Source organism: Loxodonta africana, chromosome 3 (genome assembly GCF_030014295.1).
Source record: "Loxodonta africana isolate mLoxAfr1 chromosome 3, mLoxAfr1.hap2, whole genome shotgun sequence".
Lineage (NCBI taxonomy): Eukaryota > Metazoa > Chordata > Mammalia > Proboscidea > Elephantidae > Loxodonta > Loxodonta africana.
In genome coordinates this window covers 144,735,522-144,759,566 of record NC_087344.1, presented here as the reverse complement: position 1 = coordinate 144,759,566, position 24,045 = coordinate 144,735,522, and the positions used below count along the sequence as shown (strand labels likewise).

The 24,045-nt window shown below is 39.9% G+C and overlaps 1 protein-coding gene and 2 non-coding genes across 3 annotated transcripts; all 3 read left to right on the top strand.

Moving 5' to 3' along the window:
* The first annotated feature begins 15,931 nt into the window (after positions 1 to 15,931).
* On the top strand, positions 15,932 to 23,997 carry RPL5 (ribosomal protein L5). Its single transcript, XM_003418479.4, has 8 exons — positions 15,932 to 16,055; positions 17,326 to 17,395; positions 17,484 to 17,599; positions 18,777 to 18,911; positions 20,283 to 20,485; positions 21,381 to 21,558; positions 22,661 to 22,749; positions 23,276 to 23,997. Exons 1-8 carry the CDS (start codon positions 16,053 to 16,055, stop codon positions 23,373 to 23,375), a joined length of 894 nt encoding a protein of 297 aa, XP_003418527.1. The 5' UTR covers positions 15,932 to 16,052; the 3' UTR covers positions 23,376 to 23,997.
* On the top strand, positions 21,196 to 21,292 carry LOC111752912 (small nucleolar RNA SNORD21). The gene has a single exon (XR_002787806.1). It is a non-coding gene; the product is annotated as a small nucleolar RNA SNORD21 (small nucleolar RNA).
* LOC111752913 (small nucleolar RNA SNORA66) lies at positions 22,850 to 22,981 on the top strand. The gene has a single exon (XR_002787807.1). It is a non-coding gene; the product is annotated as a small nucleolar RNA SNORA66 (small nucleolar RNA).
* Positions 23,998 to 24,045: the final 48 nt, after the last annotated feature.

The following is a 24,045-nucleotide window of genomic DNA, read 5'->3' as shown; positions in this document are numbered from 1 at the left end:
GGCAACTCTTCCCCAGTCATCTTTGAGTGCCTTCCATCCTGGGGGGCTCATCTTCCAACACTGTATCAGTCAGTGTTTTGCTGCTATTCATAAGGTTTTCACTGGCTGATTCTTTTCAGAAGTAGATTGCCAGGTCCTTTTTCCTAGTCTTAGTCTGGAAGCTCAGTTGAAACGTGTCCTCCATGGGTGACCCTGCTGGTATCTGAATACCTGTGGCATAGCTTCCAGCATCACAGCAACATACAAGCCCCCACAGTACAAGAAACTGACAGACACATGGTGGCTGTGTTGTGGTTCACTATAAATAACCAACCAGTGATGGCTTTAGGATTTCTACATAGCAGGGGCATAGGGCAGCTTTCTAGGTGGGGAGGTACGGTGATGGAACAGGTCTTGAAGCTGTGTTTCCGTAGCAATTCACAGAAATTTAGAAAACACCAGTTGTCTGTATCGATGACTGGAGGTATGGATGAAAATAGTGTAGATAATAAAACTCATTCTCCACCTTTCCATGCTATTCTCTGAGGCCTGAAATGACTTAGAATCATTCTGGCTTGTTGATTTCAAACTTGAAGCCATTCCAGAATTGATCCAGTCCCTTAAAATCTTCAGAATATATAAATTCACTACTACTAATAGCCTCAGACATCCTCGAAAAGGAGTTGTACCTTGTGCCAGCCTTTGCCTCAATCGAAGACTGGCAGTGGGCATTCTAGGTTAAAAGAGAGGGACAAAAAAACAGGAGAGAGTGGGGCTAGGAGGTACAATTAATTCCATAGATGAAGAAAAATTGTCCATCTGTGTATTACTCAAGATAGAAATAAAAAAGACTGCTGTGGTACACATATGGCTTTTGTTAGGTGCCTTCGAGTCGGTTCCGACTCATAGCAACCCCACGTACTACAGAACGAAATGCCGCCCAGTCCTGTGCCATGCTCACAATCATTGTTATGCTTCAGCCCATTTTTGGAGCCACTGTGTCAATCCATCTCACCGAGGGTCTTGCTCTTTTTCCCTGACCCTCTACTCTACTAAGCATGATGTCCTTATCTAGGGACTGATGCCTCCTGACAACATGTCCAAAGTATGTGAGACGTAGTCTCGCCATTCCTGCTTATAAGGAGCATTCTGGTTGTACTTCTTCAAGGACAGATTTGTTCGTTCTTTCGGCAGTCCATGGTATATTCAATATTCTTTGCCAACACCACAATTCAAAGGCATCAATCCTTCTTCAGCCTTCCTTATTCACTGTCCAGCTTTTGCATGCATAAGAGGCGACTGAAAGCACTGTGGCTTGGGTGAAGCGCACCTTAGTCTTTAAGGTGACATCTTTGCTTTTCAACACTTTAAAGAGGTCTTTCCCAGCTGATTTGCCCATTGCAATGCATCTCATGATTTCTTGACTGCTGCTTTCATTGGTGTTGATTGTGGATCCAAGTAAAATGAAATCCTTGACAACCTTAATCTTTTCTCCATTTGTCAGGTCCAGTTGTGAGGATTTTTATTTTCTATATGTTGAGGTGTAATCCATACTGAAGGTTGTGGTCTTTGATCTTCATTAGTAAGTGCTTCAAGTCCTCTTCACTTTCAGCAAGCAAGGATGTGTCATCTGCATAACGCAGGTTGTTAATGAGTCTTCCTCCAATCCTGATGCTCCATTCTTCTTCATATAGTCCAGCTTCTTGGACTATTTGTTCAGCATACAGATTAAATAGGTATGATGAAAGGATACAACCGTGACACACATCTTTCCTGACTTTAGGCCACTCGGTATCCCCTTGTTCTGTTCGAACAACTGCCTCTTGATCTATGTACAGGTTCTGCATGAGTATAATTAAGTGTTCTGGAATTCCCATTCTTCGCAATGTTATTCATAATTTATTATGATCCACACAGTCGGATGCCTTAGCATAGTCAATAAAACACAGGTAAACAAACATCTTTCTGGGATACTCAGCTTTCAGCCAGGATCCACCTGACACTGGCAACGATATCGCTGGTCCCACATCCTCTTCGAATCCAGTCTGAATTTCTGGCAGTTCCCTGTCAATATACTGCTGTAGCTACTTTTGAATGATCTTGAGCAAAATTTTACTTGTGTGTGATATTAATGATATCTTTCGATAGTTTCCACATTTGGTTGAGTCATCTTTCTTGGGAATAGGCATAAATATGGATCTCTTCTAGCTGGTTGGCCAGGTAGCTGTCTCTCAAATTTCTTGGCATAGATGAGTGAGCACTTCCAGTGCTGCATCCATTTGTTGAAACATCTCAGTTGATATTCCATCATTCCTGGAGCCTTGTTTTTCACCAATGACTTCAGAGCAGCTTGGGCTCCTTCCTTCAGTACCATTGGTTCCTGATCATATGCTACCTCCTGAAATGGTTGAATGTCAACCAAGTCTTTTTGGTATAGTGGTTCATATAAGGTGCACATATAAGGTGTCCCATATTTTATGCTCAAACTCAGAAGAGCACATGAACATGAACTGTGTAATATCCATAAAATCCTATGCCTACTTCCTGGTTTTAGGATAACACTTTGAGTGGTAAGGTCACTTACTGACACCTACAGACTCTGTCATTGACCTCCTTTCCTGAGGCATGTACCCCAACCCCCTGAAACATACACACACACACACACACACACACACAAACACACACACACTGACCTGCTCCTGCTCCTGCTATCTATTATTAGAAATAGAAGGATCTTGGCAAACTTTTCCCAGCCTTTCACCTTTACACTCTTCCTCTGTTTCCCAGTTTTTGAGCTAGAAGCTGCAACCTTCTTCAGGTATACTAAGATGGAGAGGAGTAGATATTTTCTTCCTTTCCCTGTATTCCTTCTGCATTTAGGAAAAAAAAAAAAAAAAAAAATTTTTTTTTTTTTTTTAATCTAGAAAAAAAAAAAAAAGATGCAGCTTTATCTTCTAGCAGCTTTCAGATCACACTCCTCCTTCTGGCGCATGGTGGCACTGCAAGCAATAGCAACCAAAAACTTAAACACCCAAAAATACCATAAAGAAAATTAAAAGGTGAACAACAGCTGAGGAAAAAAAGTTAATGTTCTTAATACAAAAAACAAAACACTTACAAATCAATAGGGGAAAGACCAACATGCCAATAGAAAAATTAACAGATTACAAATGAGTAATTCACAAGAAACATAAATCATCAACTAATATAGGAAGTATTTCAGACTCATTAGCAATCAAATACTTATAAATTAAAAAAAAACAGTAATTTTTTGCATGTTAATTGGAAAGTATGTTAAAAACATTTAAGCAATACTGAAATATTTATGGATGAAATGACATGATTTATGCAATTACTTCAAAATAATCCAAATGGGAGAAAATGCAGTTGGGTGGTATACTAAACAAGATTGTCCATGAGTTGGTGGTTATTGAAGCTAGGTGATGGGCACACGGGGGCTTATAATAATATTTTATCCACTTTCATATATATAGCTATATGTGTGCATGAAGTCCTCGTGGCACTGAAGCCTTGATGGCAAAGTGATTAAGAGCTACAGCTACTAACAAAAAGGTCAGCAGTTCAAATCCACCAGGGACTCCTTGGAAACCCTATGGGTCAGCTCTACTCTGTCCTATAGGGTTCTTAGGAGTCAGAATTGACTCAGGGACAAAGGGTTTTAGTACGTGTATATGAATTTTTTGTAATGTGTAATTTGTTTTAAAAAATGTCAGTGATTTGCGATAGTGAAGGTTCAATGAAATAAGCATCTTCATACTCTACTGATGAGAGAAATCAGTAGAACTCTTTAGAAGGGCGGTTTAGCAATATTAATCAAAACTCTTTTGTGCATATACTTGAACCCTGCAATTCCACTCCTGGGAATTTTTCTTATAAAGCAATTTGGATATGAGTAATTTTTTTTTTTTTTAAAGATATACCCACTTGGGTATTCATCATAGTATTCTTCTAGTAGCCAAAAATTGTTGAGTTTATATGTAAAAAGTAAGGTATTGTGGTGCATTCGTAAGATTAAATACTGTGATGTCAAGGAATAATACTTACTGGGTTATAAAACTATTCATAATTTAAATGAAAAAGCTAGATCTTTCTTGTAAAGTAAAAGAAAAAAAAAGAATTTCACACACAGAGAAAGAGAGAAGACTGAACATATATATACCAAAATGTTAACTGTGACTGCTTCTGTATAAAGGGGAAAGGTAATGGGTTTGTTGTTTGTTTGCTTTGTTCATTCACTTATTTGTTGAACACCTATTATGAACTTAAGTACTGGGGGCACAGAGGCCAACAAGACAGACATGGTTCCTGCTCTCTTGGAACTTACAACCCCAGCTCAGAGAGGTCACATTGAGGAACTTTCCCAAGTTTGCTCAGATAGTATTTGAAAAGGCCAGGATTTTAACCCATGTCTGTCTAACTCCGAAGAAGGAGGAATATTTGAAAAATAAGTAGGTTAAGAATTAGAACAAAAGAGAGTAAAAGATTAAAGGAGTTAAACATTTTGTGTGTGTGCAGGGTATATTTCATTAAAGACATTGGTATCTTTAATTCTATTTAATGTAAGCACTTAACAGTAGAAGAAAGAAAAGAATTCAGTCCTGTTTGAAGTCCCATTTGAAGAAGTGGTTATAGAAGCTGGAGAAGAGCCACAGGCGGGAGGACCAGAGGTAAAGTCCAGAGGGAAATTGGTTTGTTTGTTTTTTTTAAATCTGAGATCCTCTAAGCATAATTCTTTAACATAAGCCCAATAAAAAGATTGTCATCATGTAGCATAGTCCCATACATACCAATGTATCTGTTGTTATGTTAGTTTCTTAAAGATTGGTTTAATTACTGCAGCAGATTGTATTTTTTTTAAGATGGCTACAATATCTCAAGTTTTACATGCTCTTCTAGAATCATGCTACTTGGCCCTAGAGGAGGTGTAGTCTATGCCCCCTTCTTTCTTGAGTGGGCCTTTGTGATTGCCTCGACCAGCAGGAATTCACTCTATGCTGCGCTTTTCCATCTTGTTCTCTTCAATCAGTCTTAGAGACCTAGCCAATATTCTTTGAGGAAGCCCAAGAAATTACAGACAGACTCATGAGGAAAGGAACCAAGCTCCTAGAAGACAGCAAGCACCAATTTGCTAGCCATGTGAATGAGCCATTTTGAATGTGGATCCTCCAGGCCCCAGTTGAGCTGTCCCAACTGATACCAAATAGAGCAGAGACAATCCATCCATGCTAAACCCTGTCCAAATTGCAGATTCATGAGCAAAAAAAAAAAAAAAAAAAAAAAAAACGGTTATTATTATCTTAAGCTTCTGTGTCTGAGGTGTATTGTTATGCAACAATTCATAAATGGAACAATTAGAATAAATGATCAGAGATTGTAGTGTGCCTGTCATATTATACTCATTTTATTTATTCATGCAATTTATTTTATACTAAGCTCTATTCTGCATGCTGAGGATAAAACAGTGAATGCAGCAGATAATATCCCCTCCCTGCCTTCATAGATTTTGTAGTAGAGAGGTCAGACTATAAACAAATTAGCAAAAAAATTTATAATTGGTAGGTAGTGATAGTCCTATGGAGAAAAAGTAGGATATGGGGTACAGAGAGTGACAAGGGGTGTTATTTTAGATGGAGCGGTTAGAGAAGGCTTTTCTGAAAAGAAGACAGTAAACAGATACCTGAAAGAAGTAAGACTGCACACCAAATGAATATCTGGGAATGGGCAGTCAAAGTGGAGGAAATAGGTAGTGCAAAAGCCCTGAGACCAGTGTGTGCTTCAAGGCCAATATGTTGGAGGAAAATGAGCAATGGGTGGGATGAGAAGAGAGAAGGTCAGAGAAACACAGTTGGGGCCAGACCATGTAGGGCCTCATAGGCTGTGGTGAGGTCTTTGGCTTTCACTCTGAGTGAGATAGGAAGCTATTAGAGGATTTTGAGCTCAGGAGCAACATAATCTGTTTATGTTTTAAAAGGATTATTCTGCCTGTGGCGAGAATAGACTGTAGGAGGGCAAGGATAGAGGCAAGAGAGACTTGTTAAGAGGCCAGTGCAATAATCCAAGCAACAGATGATGGTAGCTTGGACCAGGGTGGTAGAAGTGGGAGAAGAGAGAAGTGGTCTGATATTATATATATTTTAGAGAACAGTCATTACAATATGGATATGGACTTTGAGAAAAAAAAGAAGCATCAAGTATAACTCTAAGATTTTTGGTGTTATTCACTCTACAGCCAGTACATTTTACGTACCTGCCCTGCCTCCTCCATAAAAACTCCTGGAGTTGTTCTGTGTATCGAACACTGTCTGATGACTATAATGCCAGTACCAAATGCCATTCAAGATGACGCTCCAAAATCCTGACCCCAGGTGGGGTCAGAAATGACTCAGAGCATTATGGCCATCACTTTGAAGTCGTCTGTAGTAAATATAATTATACCTTTTGTTTGCAATGTTTTCTTGAAGAAGTTAGCCAAGGACACAGGGAGAATCCAGATGTTGGCTTTACTGTCATGTGCTCAGGGAGAATCAAGCTCAATAATTTATACTGTTTCTTCCAAAGAACTTATAGGTCCTCCCTATATGCTCAGAGTAACTGAAGAGGGAGAACAGATATTGTTAGTGTCGTTTAACAAGTGGAATCTCAAATACATTTATGGAGCTTGTCATTAGTCATATTTTAAGTCTTGAAGAACTGGCAAAATAAGACTATGGTAAAAAATAAGACTATGGGAGGCCTTGATAATTCAAGGAAAGATGTAGACACTTAACTCTAATTCCCAGGCAGGCTTCTTACCACCTAACACACTCAGAGCCAGCTGCTTCTTTCTCCATGTTTCATACCTCTCCAATTGAGATGATTGTGTGTTTTTTCCCTTTGATCTATTAATGTGGTGTGTTACATTAATTGATTTTCTTATGTTGTACCACCCTTGCATTCCTAGAATAAATCCCACTTGGTCATGGTTCAGGATTCTTTTAATATCCTGTTGTGTATGGTTTATTAGTATTTTGGTGAGGGCTTTTCACCTATATTCATAAGGGATATTAGTTTATAGTTTTCTTGTGGTATCTTTATTTGGCTTTCACCTTTATTTTCAAAGCTAATTGCTGTTAGTCTAAGCCAGAGAATGTTCACATCATAGTCAAGCAAAAAGACATCATAGACTGTGTTCCAAAATTAAATATACACACTTAAAATTTGACAGAGTACGAGGTCCCTCTTTTAGCACAGCCTTAAGGTAGGCTCAGATCTGAAAACTACAATGATGGTAGCCACATTTGTTCCACTGCGATAAGCCAAGGTGTCCATTTCTTCATCTGGAAAATGGGGATAATAATACCATCTACTAGGGTACTTTCAAGGATTAAATGAGGTAATGTAATAAATGCTTAGCATAGAGCCTGGCACATAGTACATTCTCAGTAACTGTTTACTATTAGTAATAAATAAAAATCTTGGGGCCTCTTTTCTTTTCCCATGTACCTCCACCCCATCAATTCTGAGTCATTGAGACCAACAAACCAGTGAAAGCCAGAATCCAATGGAGCAGTTTAGGGGGGTAAATTCAGGGGGCATTTCCGGTCCTGTGATCTTTGGTGGGTGTGAAGTTTGCAGGCTGTACTCCTTTTGACTCAGGCAAGAGGGGCCCTCACAAACACAGTAAAATAAATGTATCAAAGAACACAGGGCTGCCTCTGTCACTTAAAATTGGTACTGAGCTCTGACCTGAAACTCTAGGCATCTGCCCTGGTAACCCACACCTTCCACACCCCAGAGAAATGATACTCCACATTTCTTGTGCTGTGTCCTCAAAACAAAAGGCAATTGTGTCCAAATGTCATGTAAGTTTTGGGGTTGAGCTACTGTTGACGTTTGGAATGGACACTGCTTTGGAGCACAGGGAGGATTAAAGGAATTTTTTTTAGGTAAGAGGAAAATACAAATTAATTGATTTATCAAATCCTTTCTTTCTGATAGCGTGAGTGCAGAGGATTCGTGAATACTGAAATATCATGTCTGAGTAGAGCCAAGCATCCATTTTCTTACTTGTTTTCGTTTTCCAATTCACGGTTCCAGTGGTATTTATTCATCGTGTTTAAACAGATTTGATTTAGACAAGATATGTGATGCTCTGAAAGAGCGAAGTGAAACAATAGAAGGTGCTCAAATAAAGAGCAAATCAGAGTCTTTGGCAGAAAATGAATTTTATATTTGTATAATCCATAGTTATTTGATATGTAGTGGTGTTTGCTTTTACTGATGTTAGTATAAGTGTTCAAAAATCCAAACAGATCTAAATTTTAAAGGATTAAAATTTTAGAGAAAACATTTTTCTGAAATGAAGACAAGAAAAGGAGCCATTTTTATTTTTTGTTGTTGTTGAGAATATGTACCAATTCAACAGTTTCTACACGTACAATTCACTGACGTTGATTACATTCTTCAGATTGTACAACCATTCTCACCCTCATAAGAAAAGGAACTTCTATGAAGCAAATATATGATAATTTATGAATTATGTGTGTCCTCATCTTATTAGTCATCCAGATATCACTAGCCTATCAACAGAAACCCAGACATGCTCAATCATAATTACATTTGATTGCCTTTGATATTTTGCTGACTTTCAATCTTGTAAAAATCATAGTTTTTCTTATTAAATGATATTGTATAGTGTTTCAAGTGAGAGTTTACACAGCAGATTGAGTTCCCATTTAACAATTTCTGTACAAATTATCTAGTGACATTGGTTACATTTTTCACCATGTGTCAACATTCTAATTAATTCTGCCCTGGTTATTCTGTTTCCAGTAATCTGTTTTCCCTGACCCTTTACAGTCTTGTCTTTGCTTTAGGGTCACTGTTGACCATTCAGCCTCATCAGGGATGGAATACCCAATAAGCAAGGTAAGCATGTCCTTAGGGCATCAACAAAACAGGGGTACCAGTCGTCCAAAGCAAAGACCCATAGATGCTAAGCAGACAACAGAAGGAAAAGCAAGAGCCACAGTGGAAGGGAAATGGCAGGGCACTAACACTAAATGAAACTGATACCAGCTCCAGTGTATAAGATGGTGCCAGCCAGAAATAAAATTTACCAGGGTCATGAAAGCTCCCACATGCAAGGTTGTTTAAGCTATGAGGCCCCTACCACTTCAAAATCTTCATTGACTTCTGTCTCCCACGGTCCCCTCCCAAGTAATTGAAACTCATCTCAGCGGCTCTCTTTGGAGTATACTATTTCCTTCTAATAAACAAGAGGTTGGAGTGGGCTGCCTAGTCTAACTCTTGCTACATTAACCCAATATGCAACTGGATCCAACATGAGTGGTTACTGGGCAAGGAAGAATGATATTAATAGATAAAAGTTACCTGATCCATTTTGAGAGAACTGTCTTGTACATTGACGTCTGCTGATCCAGCAACTCCAGCCAGGTTGTTGTTGTTGTTAGGTGCCATTGAGTCAGTTCCAACTCACAATGACCTTATGTATAACAGAACAAAACATTGCTCGGTTCTGCACCATCCTTACAATCATTGCTATGTTTGAGCCTACTGTTGTAACCACTGTGTGAATCCATATATTTGAGAGTTTTCCCCTTTTTTGCTGATCCACTACTTTACCAAACATGATGTCCTTCTCCAGGGACTGGTCCCTCCTAAAAACATGTCCCAAGTACGTGAGGCCAAGTCTCACCATCCTTGTTTCTAAGGACCATTCTGGCTGTACTTCTTCAAAGACAGATCTGTTTGTTCTTCTGGCAGTCCGTGGTATATTTTCACCAACACCATAATTGAAAGGCACTAATTCTTCAATCTTCTTTATTCATTGTCCAGCTTTTGCATGCATATGAGGTGATTGAAAACGCCACGGCTTGGGTTAAGTGCATCTTTGTCCTAAAGTAACATCTTGGCTTTTTAACACTTTAAAGATGTCCTTTGCAGCAGATTTGCCCAATGCAACACATTGCTTGACTCCTTGACCGCTGCTTCCATGGGCGTTGATTGTGGATCCAAGTAAAATGAAATCCTTGACAATGTCAATATTTTCTCAGTTTATCATGATGTTGCTTAATGATCCACTTGTAAGAATTTTTGTTTTCTTTATGTTGGAGTATAACCCATACTGAGGGCTGTAGTCTTTGATCTTCATCAGTAAGTGTTTCAAGTCCTCTTTGCTTTCAGCAAATAAGGTTGTATCATCTGCATATTGTAGGTTGTTAATGAGTCTTTCACCAATCCTGATGCCGTGTTCTTCATATAGTACAACTTGTAGGATTATTTGCTAAGTATACAGATCGAATAAGTACGGTGAAAGGATACAACCCTGATGCAAACCTTTTCTGATTTTAAACCACTCAGTATTCCCTTGTCCTCTTTGAACAATTCCTTTTGGTCTATGTACACGTTCTGCATGAGCACAAATAAATGTTCTAGAATTCCCATTCTTCACAATGTTACTCATAATTCGTTATGATCCACACTGTCGAATGCCTTTGCATGCTCAATATATTACACCGGTAATAAAACACAGGAGGGCCAGCAATGTATGTATGTATGTGTGAGTGTGTGTAAGTATACATATATACCAAACCAACCAAACCCACTGCTGTCAATTCCAACTCATAACGACCGTATAGGACAGAGTAGAATTGCACCATAGAATGTCCAAGGAGCGCCTGGCGGATTCAAACTGCCGACCTCTTGGTTAACAGCCATAGCACTTAACCACTATGCCACAAGGGTTTCCATATATATATATATATATATATATATATATATATATATGTGTGTGTACATATATATACGCCTATATATACGTATTTATACATATATATATATGTACTGTTTCAATGTGTGAGTAAACAGAGGAGGGGACATGACAGATTATCAGTGTTTAGGGCTCTCACAAGCCTTAATCCAGCCCTGGGTCTCATACAGATGATTTTTTAAAGGAGCTCAGTACTCATGAGTTATATTCTTTATTTTATGGGCCACTCTGTTTTTCTGTTATTTAGCTAAAAGGTAACCTCAGAGGCTAGTTTCGGTTTAAGGTTTAAAAAGTATCTCAGGGCCATAGTCTGTAGGACTTCTTCAGTCTCAACCAGTTCAGTAAGTCTGAACTTTTTAAGAATTTGAGTTCTTTTCCATGCTTTTCTCTCACTCCATAAGGATTCATCTATTGTGGCCCTATTCAGAATGGTTGGTAGTGGTAGCCTGGACCATCCAGTTCTTCTGGTCTCAAGATAGATGAGGCTGTGGTTCATGAAGGCTATTAGTCCTGTAGTCTAGTTTCTTCTCTGAGCCTTTGGTTTCCTTCTGTCTGTTTTGCTCTAGATGAGTAGAAACCGATAGTTATATCTTAGATGGTCACTAGTAAGTTTTTAAGACCCCAAACACAACTCACCAAATTAGGATGCAGAACATAAACTTTATGAGCTATATTATGCCAGTTGACAGAGTTGTTCCATGAGACTATGGTCATAAGCCTTTAAAGCCAGAAAAGTAAACTCGTGAGGTATTTGGTTATGTCTAAGAAGTATCTGTAACTGTATCTGTAACTGTGCCCCCTAAGTGGTTTATTAATACATGAAGACACATCTATATGTGTATACATATGTACACACATATATACCCATATACATATATGCGTATATACATACATATGTAGCCACATGATTTTGGGGGGGGGTTGTTGTTGCAAAATTCTGTATGTCTTATCCTTTACGAAAAATGTCCTTTACTCTTGTGTATTTATTAGTGGCATCATTTACTTTGAGCAAGCTGTGCACCCTTCACTCACGTTCGGTACTACCTTCCCTATCACCAAAAAATAACAGGCGTCTGCTATCTAGGGAGTGATTCCTCCCTCCTCCCACCCCTGGTAACCGCCAATGAACGCTTACACATTATTTTTTAAGAAACAAAGTTTATCCTTTCATTCAGAGGTATTTTCCCCCAGATAAAAGTACAGATTAAAAGTGTTTAAAATTCTTCCAGTGGATCAACATCTATAAAGAGGGTCCAAGCAAAAAATAGTTCACCCTACTTGATAAATACCCTTCAGTGTATAACCATAAACTCACAAAAAGTAAAAACCAATTACAAGAAAAAACATTTTGAAATAACATATTTTTTTATCCTAATTATGAGGGTTGGCAGTTTTAATATAGAATCAGCTGATTTGGGTATTAAGTACCTCAAAGTGATAATATATGGATGACATCCCAGAGATATTTTCATATATTGGCATTAAGTCATTACTTCCAGAACTGATCATTGCTTATTTATTTTCTATTTGTAGTGTATGTCTGACATGTTTGATAAAACTGAGTTCACTTCTGTTTCGAATAGAAGCAATATTATCCATTCCAGCAGGGAATGTTTTATTTTGAAATAATTTCAAAATCACAGATGTGTTGTAAGAACAGTACAAAGAACTTCCATATCCCCTTCTCCCAGATTCCCCCATTGTTGACATTTTAACATATTTGCTTTCTCTCTGTACATGCATATGTATGCATATATATATCAATCACATACATACATGTAATTAATGTATGGTTATTCATATATATATATTTTTCCTGAACCATTTGCGGGTAAGTTATAGAAATAATGCCCTAGTTTTACCCCAAAATAGTTTAGTGCCTATTTCCTAAAAAGCAAGAACCCTTTCATACATAACCATAGTGAACCTATCAAAAGGACGAAATTAAGGCTGACACATTATTACCACCTCATCTACAGATTCCATTTAAATGCTGATTGTCCCAACAACGTCCTTAGTTCCTAAAAAAAAAAAAAAAAGCCTCCCTTTTCCCCTTTTTATTTTCTTATCCAGGATGCAATTCAAGCAAGATTGTACATTGCATTCAGTTGTCCTGTCATTTTGATCTCTTTCAATCTGGGACAGTTCTTAAGTCTTTCCTTATCTTTCATGACCTTGTCATTTTTGAAGAATACAGACCAGCTAGAAACCCTGGTGATGTAGTGATTAAGAGCTATGTCTGCTAACGAAAAGGTCAGCAGTCCAAATCCACCAGGCGCTCCTTGGAAACTCTATGGGGCAGTTCTATTCTGTCCTATAGGGTCGCTATGAGTCGGAATCGACTCGACAGCAACAGGTTTTTTTTTTTTTTTTTTAATAGACCGGTTACTTTGTAGAATATCCCTCAATTTGGGTTTGTTTGTTGTTTCATTAGGACTGGTTTTAGGTTATGTAAATGTGCACAAGTGATGTTATGTTCTTCTCAGCCCATCATATGGGGAGACACAAAATGTTGATTTGTCTGATTACTGCTGATTTTTAATTCCTACACTTGAATAAGGTATCAACCAAGGGTGATAGATGAGATCACCCTGGCCCCTGGTGTCACAAACTGGGCTGGCCAAGCCCCAAACCCCTAATAGTGACCCAGGGGAATGGTTATACATATTTTTAAATTTTGTTGTTATAAAGATTTATAAGGTAGGAAGGAGGATAAAACATTCAACAATTTACTTGCCTTCCTGACTCTCAGAAAGTAGAAACAGATGCCAGGGCACATTCCTCCCTCTACTCTTACTCCCCACCCTCCCATGTTAGTACTGGCTTGACTTATTTAGTGAAGAAAAGTAGGGAGAAGAGTAATTACCTTATAAGCCAGGGAACAATCACATTCCACTCCTTCCTCTCTTTTGTGCCACCCAGGGACCCCTTCTACCCAAGAGAGTACCTGAAACTAATGGGTCTTCAGTATGTATTTATAAAGAATTATGCATAAGTGAAAAAAAATCAACAACTTTTTAGCTTGCTTCATAACTTTTAAATATTTAGATGAATGGTATGTGGGTCTTCATATATGCACTCTTGCTCTAAAACATGTAAAAGTTAGGGATGGCCCTGTTTGCAGGTAGACTTTCCTTTGTGATGTTTCTACCCTCAATGAAAGGAGGCCCTGGCTAATAACTTGAAGAACTGTCAAAATGAAGATCTTTAAGTATTTTCTATAAATGCAAATTGTACGCCTCTTTCTTTACACTTTCAAAAGCTTCCCAACAAAGACTGAGCCACCTTTGCCTGCGGGAAGCGTTTTAACATTTCTCATCTAAGGGTCTGTCAAATTGACCGAAGTGGATTCAATACATTTTCCTTGTTATTCAAGGACTTACGGGAGTCCCTGTGTGGTGCAAAGGTTAAGCACTTGGCTGTCAACCAAAACCAAAAAGCTGGTGGTTTGAATCAACCCACAGTTGCCTTAGAACAAAGGCCTGGTGATTGGCTTCAAAAAATCAGCCACTGAAAACACTATGGAGCACATTTCTACTTTGATGCACACAGGGCAGCCATAAGTCAGAATCAACTTAACAGCCACTTTTTAAATAAGGAATTATAAGTTGAAGCCAGAGCTAACCAGTATCATAATTCTTTTTTTTTTTTTTTTGCATCATAATTCTGATGCACTCCAGTGATAGCTTTTTAGAGCCCCTTAACCTTGTCACCGTGGTTGACAGTCCCTTCTCCCAGCTCTGCCAGTGAGCAGGTGACACTATGATTATATACACCCATCTCCCAAGGGCAGCCGTTGATCACCGGAGAATGGAGGTAAGGGTCAAACTCCATACTGAGGGTGAGAATATTTTAAATGGTTTTACCATGAGTAAGGTTTCCTCTTTTCCTCTTGGAGTCCATACACATCATTATTGGGCAAAGTAGGATTTGTTTTTCACTTTCCTGAGATTTCTCAACTTGATTAAAATTGAGGCCAAATTTAAAGTGTAGATTCCCAGTCCTCAGCTAGGAAAGTCTGATTCAGCAGAGGTGGGTGATATTTGTATTTTAACTAGTACCCAAATGATTCCCATTCAAGAAGCTCAAAGGCCACCTATGGGTGAGGGAATACTTTCTCTTGCGGTGCTTTTTTTGGTTGGTTGGTTGGCTGGTTGGTTGGTTGGCTGGTTGGTTCTCCTCAGGATGCATGTGGAGAATGGGAAAGAGGAAGACTCATTCTCTCAGTTACAATTAGCTTCAGAAAAAAGAAAGACTTAAGGAAGGAAAGTTAAGCCCACTCAGAGTGACGGAGGGAGGAAAAAGGAATTTGAGGACAGGGATTAGGGAAGAGGATGGAAGTAAAAAGAACCAGAGAAAACAAAGCAGGAGTTTTTTTTTTTTTTTTTTTAAACCACTTAACAAATACCCAGAAACCCAACCAAACCCGTTGCCGTCGATTCCGACTCATAGCGACCCTACAGGACAGAGTAGGACTGCCCCATATAGTTTTCAAGGCTGTAAATCTTTACATCTTTCTTCCGCGGAGCGGCTGAAGGATTTGAACCGCTGCTGTTTCAGTAAACAGCCAAGCTCTTAACCGCTGCGCCGCTAGCTACTCTCAAACCCAGCTCTTAGGACTAAATGTCAGCATTGCCCTTAGTCCTGGGGTTCAAAGGTGACCCTGACATCAAGGCCTGCCCTCAAGGAGTCTGCAGCCTTGTGGACTGAAGCAGGTAACCAGGTGCTGTGGGAGGGCAGAGGAGGGGCCTCTAACCCAGGCTTGGGGTTCCCACGCGAGGCTTCCTGGGGTTACTGACCCTGTGTGCTCCGAACCAGGATAAGCAGTCTTGGAGGTGCACTCCCGGAGGGGGCAAAAGGGCTCCAGAGCCAATTCATTCTACTTAACTTTTGAACTTTTTTCTCTGTATACAAAATAATACATGCTTGTTATGAAAAAACTCCCTAGCACTGAAAGCGAAATCTGTTGTCATTGCCCTGCTCCTGCTCACCGCGCCCCCTCTCCCATTTTTGTCGGAGCCTCAGCAAGGTACCGGTCTCAAGAGCGTCGCCAGGCTGCGAGTTGGCCGCGATGGGAAGTTCTGTACTTCGCCCTCCCGCCAGCAGGGAACAGCACGTCGCAGGCTTTCCGGCTGGAGCTTTCTCTCTTCCACACGTCGCTTGCGTGATCGTCGGTGCTACAAACTGCGCCTGCGCAAGGGCCTCGGCCTTTTCCCCCCCGTAGAGCTGCTGGGCCTGCAGGTCTGTGGCAATCCGCGGACGGCGGTCCCTGTTCGGCAGGATGGTGAGTGGGCTCTTCGGTCTTGGGACTTCGGAAGCACGGGTGTCTCCTCTCCTTGCCGGAACGCCAGCCTGAAGCCCATCTCGCGCGGCGCAGGGGCCGGATGGCACGAGATTGCGGCCTCTGCCATGGTCGGGCCGCGGCTCCCAGCGTGGCCTAATGGCTGCCGCCTGCCCGCCACCTTGGGGGAGGGGTTGATGAAGAAGGGGAGCGAAAACTGAGGCGGTGTGTTGGGCAGGGGGTTGAGTTCGGTAGACAAGCTGGGAGGGTGGTGTCGGCTCGTCAGAAGGGGGCATCGGCGGGTGACTGGGCAGGGGCACCTGGTGGCCGGTCAGCCCGGCCTCGGACCAGCAGAAGGCTGGGGGGTGCCGGAGCGGAGGCGGGCTGCCACTCCTGGGACCCGACTCGGCCGCTGACTGCCCCGTGGGTCTCCCGGGAGAGGGGAGAGCGTCGTGGCTGGCGGATCTTCGTTCAGGGAGCCTGTGTCAGTGGGTCAAGGAACTAGTTTTCAAGCCAGAACCGTCGGTGAAACTAGGAGGCCTTGGCATCTGTGGGCCCCGAAAGGAAGCTCATTTAGTTTGGAGTGCATCTCCTGCCTCCTCTTCTCAAGTCCATCGCTGGCTCCACTTTCGTGATTGATGGGGTGGGGCCGCAAAGGTGGGGTAGGGTAAGGCGATGTTGGTGAGAGTCAGTGCTGTCTTGATCGGAAGTATTTACTGAATGAGTATTGTGACAAGTAGTTAAACCTATTTTTTTCTAAATGTACGTGGAAAGTGAGGGAAGGGTGTGCTTCTCTAAGGTTAGATTCTCGAAATGGGACTTCCTACAGTGTTCAGAATAAACTGACATTTGGCAGGATTGACTGCTGTCTAGAGCAGTTGTTTAGCAAAAGTTTGGCACAAGGATTGGTGCTGTTCCTCAACTGAACAAGCACAAGTAAGTTTTTAAAAATTCTTTAAAGCAATGTAACAATAATGTTTTTATCTGTTGAATCTCGTAAAGAGTTGGGGGCTGTATTTTGTATGCTTTTGTTTTTTGTTATTCCACTTCCCCAGTGGTTTTTATTCTGTTTTATAAAATTTACCAGTCTTCGAGAGATTGAAAGTAGAAGAAAAGTGGTTCTTTACCCTCAGATGATTCAAGAAACACTGGACCCTACAAAGTGACAGTTGTCTGGATGATTAACTTACTTTGTTACATGGTTAACTAAGATATCAAAAGTATAAGCTAAAACATTTATCAAGGTTTTAATAACATTCTGTTTTTCTTAAAGGGGTTTGTTAAAGTTGTGAAGAACAAGGCCTACTTCAAGAGATACCAAGTGAAATTTAGAAGAAGACGAGGTATCCTCAGTTTTTCATAATGTTTTCAATATCTAAGCATCTCCTTTATAGTCGAGCAACCTTTTTTAACATAATTATTTTCTTTCAGAGGGTAAAACTGATTACTATGCTCGGAAACGCTTGGTAATTCAGGATAAAAATAAATACAACACACCCAAATACAGGATGATAGTTCGTGTAACCAACAGAGATATCATTTGCCAGGTAAGTTGTATTCTGGACACAAGCAATGGGTGGTTAACACACTCCAACCTGGGCATTTACTGTGTTGGAGAAGTTGTACTTGGGGGAGACCAAGCACGTGATGTATGGGTTAGAAGGGTGATCTAGTCTAGTGCCTGGCACTCAGAACATTTGTCGAGTGAATAGTTCATCCCCTTTAAGAGGTTTAGAATTAGAACGCATTTGTTTTCTAATTAGGGGGAAAGAGACTTAGAGAAACTCCGGGTATTGTACTGTTTTGTGTGTACAGGGGAGGAGGGGGACAGGACAGGTGGAAGGTTCTTGCCCATTCTGTTTCCAGTAGAGTACATGGACAGGGTCTGACTCTTGCTTTGTGCTTGTGAAAAAAAGTAGGTAGTTGTGAGGGTTAAATGAGACTGAGGTTCTTATCCCTGCTTACTTGAAATAACAGCTTTAATAAATTCGTATGTACAAAAGTGCCAGTTTGCTCCTGGAAGCTGGTTTTTTGGGCTTTTACAACTAGGGAACATTTTGATAGTTGCTTTGCTGAGCCTTCGTAGGTGCAGGCACACCTGTTTTCTGGATATATGATTTGCATACGGCAATGTCTTCACACCAAGTCAGATAACTAAACATTAAAACCTAAAAACCTGTTGCTGTTGAGTTGATTTCAACTCCTAGTGACCCTATAGGACAGAGTGTCACTGCCACATCTTTTTTCTGCAGAGCAGCTTGTGAGTTCATACCAACGACCTTTTGATTAGCAGCCGAGCACTTAACCACTGTGCCGCCAGGGCTCCTTAATGAAACTGAAAGTTTGTTGGACTTAGTTAATCGGGAATTCTTTTTTGACTTTTTAAAAGTGCATCTTTAACTTATCATATAACCAGATAATAGTCTTTTCAATATTTGAAAGTAAGGAACTATAGTAGAATCCCAAATAGGTTTTAATATTCAATGTCTGGTAATTTTAGTCTTACATACTGTGACATTTGGCAAACTCATTTACCTGCCTGTTACAGTTGACCAAGCCATAAATTTTTGGAGGTAACTGGAGATAACAGAAGAAACATGAAGTGGTACAGATCTGTGTCCATCTTTTTTCTTTTTATAAGTCCTTTTAAAAAAGGAGACATTTAGGACAAGTACTGGAACAGTGAAAGCACAGATCACTAACCTGGTTTTTTTCTTACTGTAGATTGCCTATGCCCGTATAGAAGGGGACATGATAGTCTGCGCAGCTTATGCTCACGAACTCCCAAAGTACGGTGTGAAAGTCGGCCTGACAAATTATGCTGCTGCATATTGTACTGGCCTGCTGCTGGCTCGCAGGGTATGTACAAAAATCACTGTAATTGATATATTTTGGAGTTGGCTCATTGCTTGGAATTGTCTGCAAGGTGTCTATATGTGAATAAGACACCCTCCACTGTGGCTTCAAGAGAGAGTGCTTACTCTTTCCTGTGGCTTACAAAGCACCGGAAGTGATGATGACTTTACAGGGTTTGAATCGATGGCAGTGCATTTCTTAACCTGGAGAAGTGGTTGTCTGCCTGTCTTTTCTGTTTGTAGATAAATCTAGACTAGTGCTGTTCAATAGAATTTTCTGTGATGTTGGAAATGTGTAATCTGTTCTATCCAGTAGGGTAGCCACTGGCCATGTGTGGCTGCTGAGCCCACGAAATACGACTAGTGCTACTGAGGAACTGATTTTTTGATTAATTTGAATAGCCATGTGTCACTAGTGGCTGCCTTATACAGCACAGATCCCTGCTACTCAGAAATGTAGCTCTTCTAACCCAGTATTACCTGGGAACACTTTAGAAATGGCAGAATCGTGGAGGCTCCACTACGGGTCCTCAGAATATCTTAATAGGATGTCCAGGTGACATGCACATTAAATTTCAGAAGTAGTGTCTTGAGCTGTGAGGTGAGGCACTGGTGAGGGCTTCGTTGTTGTTTTAATCATCTTCACCGCAGGGTGGCAGCACTCGTGTATGTGCTGTATTCTGCAGAAAGGGGAATGAAAATGGGATTTTGCCTCATTTTCGTTTTGTCAGTTACTGACCTTATTTGGCGTTGGAGTTGTCCAGCTTGTGCACCAGTGTTGGGGGCCCACGCCTTCATTGATTATAAACATGTTTGAACGGGGAACATAGTCATTCTCTGTGAAAGCGACTTGGTGCAAAGGCATCACTTTTGAAACCATAGCTAGATGGCAGTGTTCTAGCAGGAGGGTGGCCCGTGTTAACATGTGATTGCAGAGTAGAGCCATGAAAGATGTTCCCTTCGGCCCAGGATCCTACTTCTAGGATTTTATTTCATATTAAATTACATTTGTTGAATTACTGTAGCCAAGTATGACTATAAATGTGGGAAATTACCTCAAGTAAATTTAGCAAATTAAGTATTGCATGTTGAAATTTCGATTACTTCATAAATCAGGTATGGACATATGAAAAAAATTCAGAGGATATAAAAGACAAAGTTGTTAAAGAGGGTGAAATTGAATGTCTAAAGTTTGTTTTTGTCGCATTTAAAATTTGATAAACTTTAAAACTGGATTGGGGTAAAGGAATGGGTGAATTAGAAGGGTTTTTTTCCCCAGATGTTACAGGTCATAAGTTATGACTTGAGATGTTTTCATTTTAGAGTTGTTTGAATATATTCAGACAGGTATTCAGGCTGGCTTCTTTGTTAATAGCTTCTCAATAGGTTTGGGATGGACAAGATCTATGAAGGCCAAGTGGAGGTAACCGGAGATGAATACAATGTGGAAAGCATTGATGGTCAACCTGGTGCCTTCACGTGCTATTTGGATGCAGGTCTTGCCAGAACTACCACTGGGAATAAAGTTTTTGGGGCTCTGAAGGGAGCAGTGGATGGAGGCTTGTCCATCCCTCACAGGTAATATAGGATTCAAGGCCTTAGTGCCTGGACTCCCACACTTCCCTATTTTCAACTTTGGTTTTAGTGGGGAGATTACTGAATTAATTAAAGTAACAGCTATTGAATGCCTGCAGTATGCTGGCCAGTACACAAAAGGAGCCTGGCAGAGTAGAAAAGAATTGTAACCTGTTTTATAAGTGCAGAAACTGATGCTCCAGAGGTAACTGGTCATGGAGCCAGTAAGTGAGACAGCTGGAGTTGAAACCATTATATTTCGCATCTGACTTAATTTTGGTTAGAGTTGAGAAAAGGCTTACGAAAGATTTCTGAAGTTTTGATTGGAAATAAGATTGTTGACCATTCTTGGAAGCCAAGTAGGTTGCTCATCACAAGACTAAACCTTAAAAATCTTGTTTAATTTGTAGTTCCTTTGGTACTTGAGTTAATGAATGTACTTTGTAAATTCTATACTGTTTAAGAAAAATTAGATGGAGGTATACCAGGAGCACACTCACTTGATAATTTCATTGGCTGTCATCTTATTCCCATGTTACCCTGAGGCACCACCGAGAAATTCTAGGATCTTGTGGAGCAGTTTTGAAATCCCTTCTTATGTGAATATGCAGGATAACTAAAACCTTGTTGTGGGGGAAGGCCTTGGTTTACTGAATGGTTTTTAAAAGGTGTTTGTAGAAGTGATCTTCTATTCTGGAATTTTGAGATTAGCTGCTAAATGATGATATCCCACTAACTGAGCAGTCCAGTAGTTGGTCCTTTGGTTGCATATGATGCAATTAATTGTTTCAAGACGGGACTGATGGCAGCTACTTTTACATATACAGTGAATGGAATTAATTCCTACTAGTGAAACGATTTCTGTCTGTATACTAAAATATGAAAAACTTTGTTTTAGTACCAAACGATTCCCTGGTTACGATTCAGAAAGCAAGGAATTCAATGCAGAAGTACATCGGAAACACATCATGGGTCAGAACGTTGCAGATTATATGCGTTACCTAATGGAAGAAGATGAAGATGCTTATAAGAAACAATTCTCTCAATACATAAAGAACAACGTAACTCCAGACATGGTAAAAATTTTACCTAAAAATGCCTATATTGGTTGACTTGTAAAGTCAAATTTACTAATATTTGGTGGGTACATTCTTAAATACAGGTTTATTTCAGGTTAACAGTTGGAAGTTGAATATGGGTATGTTTGTAAGTACAGATAGACTCAGATAAGCTATTTTTAACTTGATACACAATTAGGATGTTGGACCAGAACAGGTTAATAACAAGTCAGGTAAGGTAGTGTAAGTAATAGACTAGACTTGTCAACATGCTTTTAGGAATCTTTCAGATTCTAGAAGTATGGCAGGCTTGAGGCATCTACAGCTTTTGGTGTTTTTGTGCATTTGGTGTTATTTAATCATAGGTAATGATTCTGACTCATAGTGACCCTACAGGACAGAGTAGGACTGACCCAGAGAGTTTCCAGGGAGCGGTTGGTAGAATCAAACTGCCGACCTTTTTTTAACATTCCTTTGGCCATAGTTATAAACCACTTCTATTGATAGGAGGTGCTAGTTACTAAACTGCACTAATTTGAGGGTATGACTAGAAATAGCTTTGAAAGACCTATCAGGTAGAAATTTCCATGAAGTGTGAATCTGTAGACTGAGCGAAGACAGAAAAGAATTTAGCAATTGCTTGTTGAAAACCTAGTGTCAGCATCTAATACTACTAAGTTATGTCAGTGTTGTGATTGTCTTGGCCCCATATGTTCTTGGTCTTAATGCTTTGTTTTTCACTTGAAAATATCATGGTCAGGAAATACTGAAAATGAATGTAATGTGTTTTCCTGCAGAAATCAATTTGCTCTAAAGTATGGCTGAATTCTTCAGAGATACATGCAAATATTTCTTGAATAAGATTGAATTGAATTTTGCGAATAGTGTCAATTGATGTATTAAAGCCATTACCTAAGGTAAAAATTGAGACTATTAGGAATAGGTGGGTTAAGTTTAGAAATTGAAGCAGGTACCAAACTTGACTTAGTTTTGTTCCTTTTGAGAATCTGCCTTAGAAGGGCAAAATTGAGCAAGTGGTAGAATATAGATGCAACTAACAACAGCATCGTTTAGGGCACGTGAAATGAAACCAAGTACTGTTTGATTTCCTTTGTTTCAGATGGAGGAGATGTACAAGAAAGCACATGCTGCTATAAGAGAGAATCCAGTTTATGAGAAGAAGCCTAAGAAAGATGTTAAAAAGAAGAGGTATGTGTCTTACTGTTACGATTTTTGCGAGACAGAAGGGATTGGGAGTGATTCCCATACTGCCTCCTTTGATCTGGTGGGTCAGATTCCCGGTGAAGATCTGCAAACTCGATCACTAGCTCTGCATGATGTTGCGGAAGCGAGGGGAACCAGGTTTGCTAAAGTAATTGTGGTGATAGAAATGATTAGCCTCAGGAGCTACTGAGGTGGCCCTTTCTATCATAATACAGTATAAGTACCAGTTACTGCTTTGGGGAGGCTACCTAAAGAAGAGTTGGTTTTCATGGTTTGGTATTTCAAAAGTAACAATGGGGCATCTAAACATTGCGCTGACATTACGTTGTTTGATTTCTTGGCTTTGCACAATAGTAGCATATCCAGGGAGTTGGGGTTTGAGAAATACATGTGTTGATTATTCACGTCCATCTGATTACAAAAATCTCCATTTATTTACAATTAAACATTCTCCATCCTCTTTGGCTATGATTTAAAAATATATATTCCTGTGTTTTACTTTGTTTTGCAGGTGGAATCGTCCCAAAATGTCTCTTGCCCAGAAGAAAGATCGGGTAGCTCAGAAGAAGGCAAGCTTCCTCAGAGCTCAGGAGCGGGCTGCTGAGAGCTAAACCAAACCACAATTTTCTATGAAGATTTTTCAGATAAAGTAATAAACTTATTGACCAAGCAACTACTCTGTGTTAAGCTCTTAACTTTTTTATGAAACTGTAGGAAATATCCTGGAGTATAAAAGCAGAGGAGTTGGCATATATTTTCTCCAAGACATGAATATAGCTTTTCTAGGAAAAGTTCGTCTGCGTGCTGACTCCAGCAAAGTTCACATCTATTACCTTGGGCTCTTGTTCTCCAGCAGGAGGTACCATCCTTCAAAATACAGGGTTAAGATGTACAGTTTTCCCTAAAAAAATCTGGCAAGTAACAGACCAACCGTCACTAAGAAATAATTCTTCCATCCATTTATTGTAACCAGATAGATGATGAGCGGGAAGAAAAAGTACCTTCAAAGTATAGAATCTTAAACAACTGATGTTAATCCGTGGCTTTTTCTTTACAGAAAGCTGTCCAATGTCCAGTGAAGGACACATAGCTTTAACACATTCACTTTAACCATGTGAAACCTTTGAACAGAAAATGCTGGGTCTTTTCTCCAAAAGGTATTTGATTTTTGTGGAGATGTTGAAAGGTGCATGCCAGATCTGAGTATACGAATAAAAATAACATGAGTGAGAAGCACATACTAATCTTTTTATATTGAGTTCACATGGAAAAAATGTTCAT

Excerpts from the sequence above, each read along its gene's own strand:
- RPL5 (XM_003418479.4), top strand. Across the intron at positions 17,396-17,483 it reads GAAATTTAGAAGAAGACGAG|AGGGTAAAACTGATTACTAT; the intron begins GTATCCTCAGTT and ends ATTTTCTTTCAG. Across the intron at positions 17,600-18,776 it reads ACAGAGATATCATTTGCCAG|ATTGCCTATGCCCGTATAGA; the intron begins GTAAGTTGTATT and ends TTCTTACTGTAG.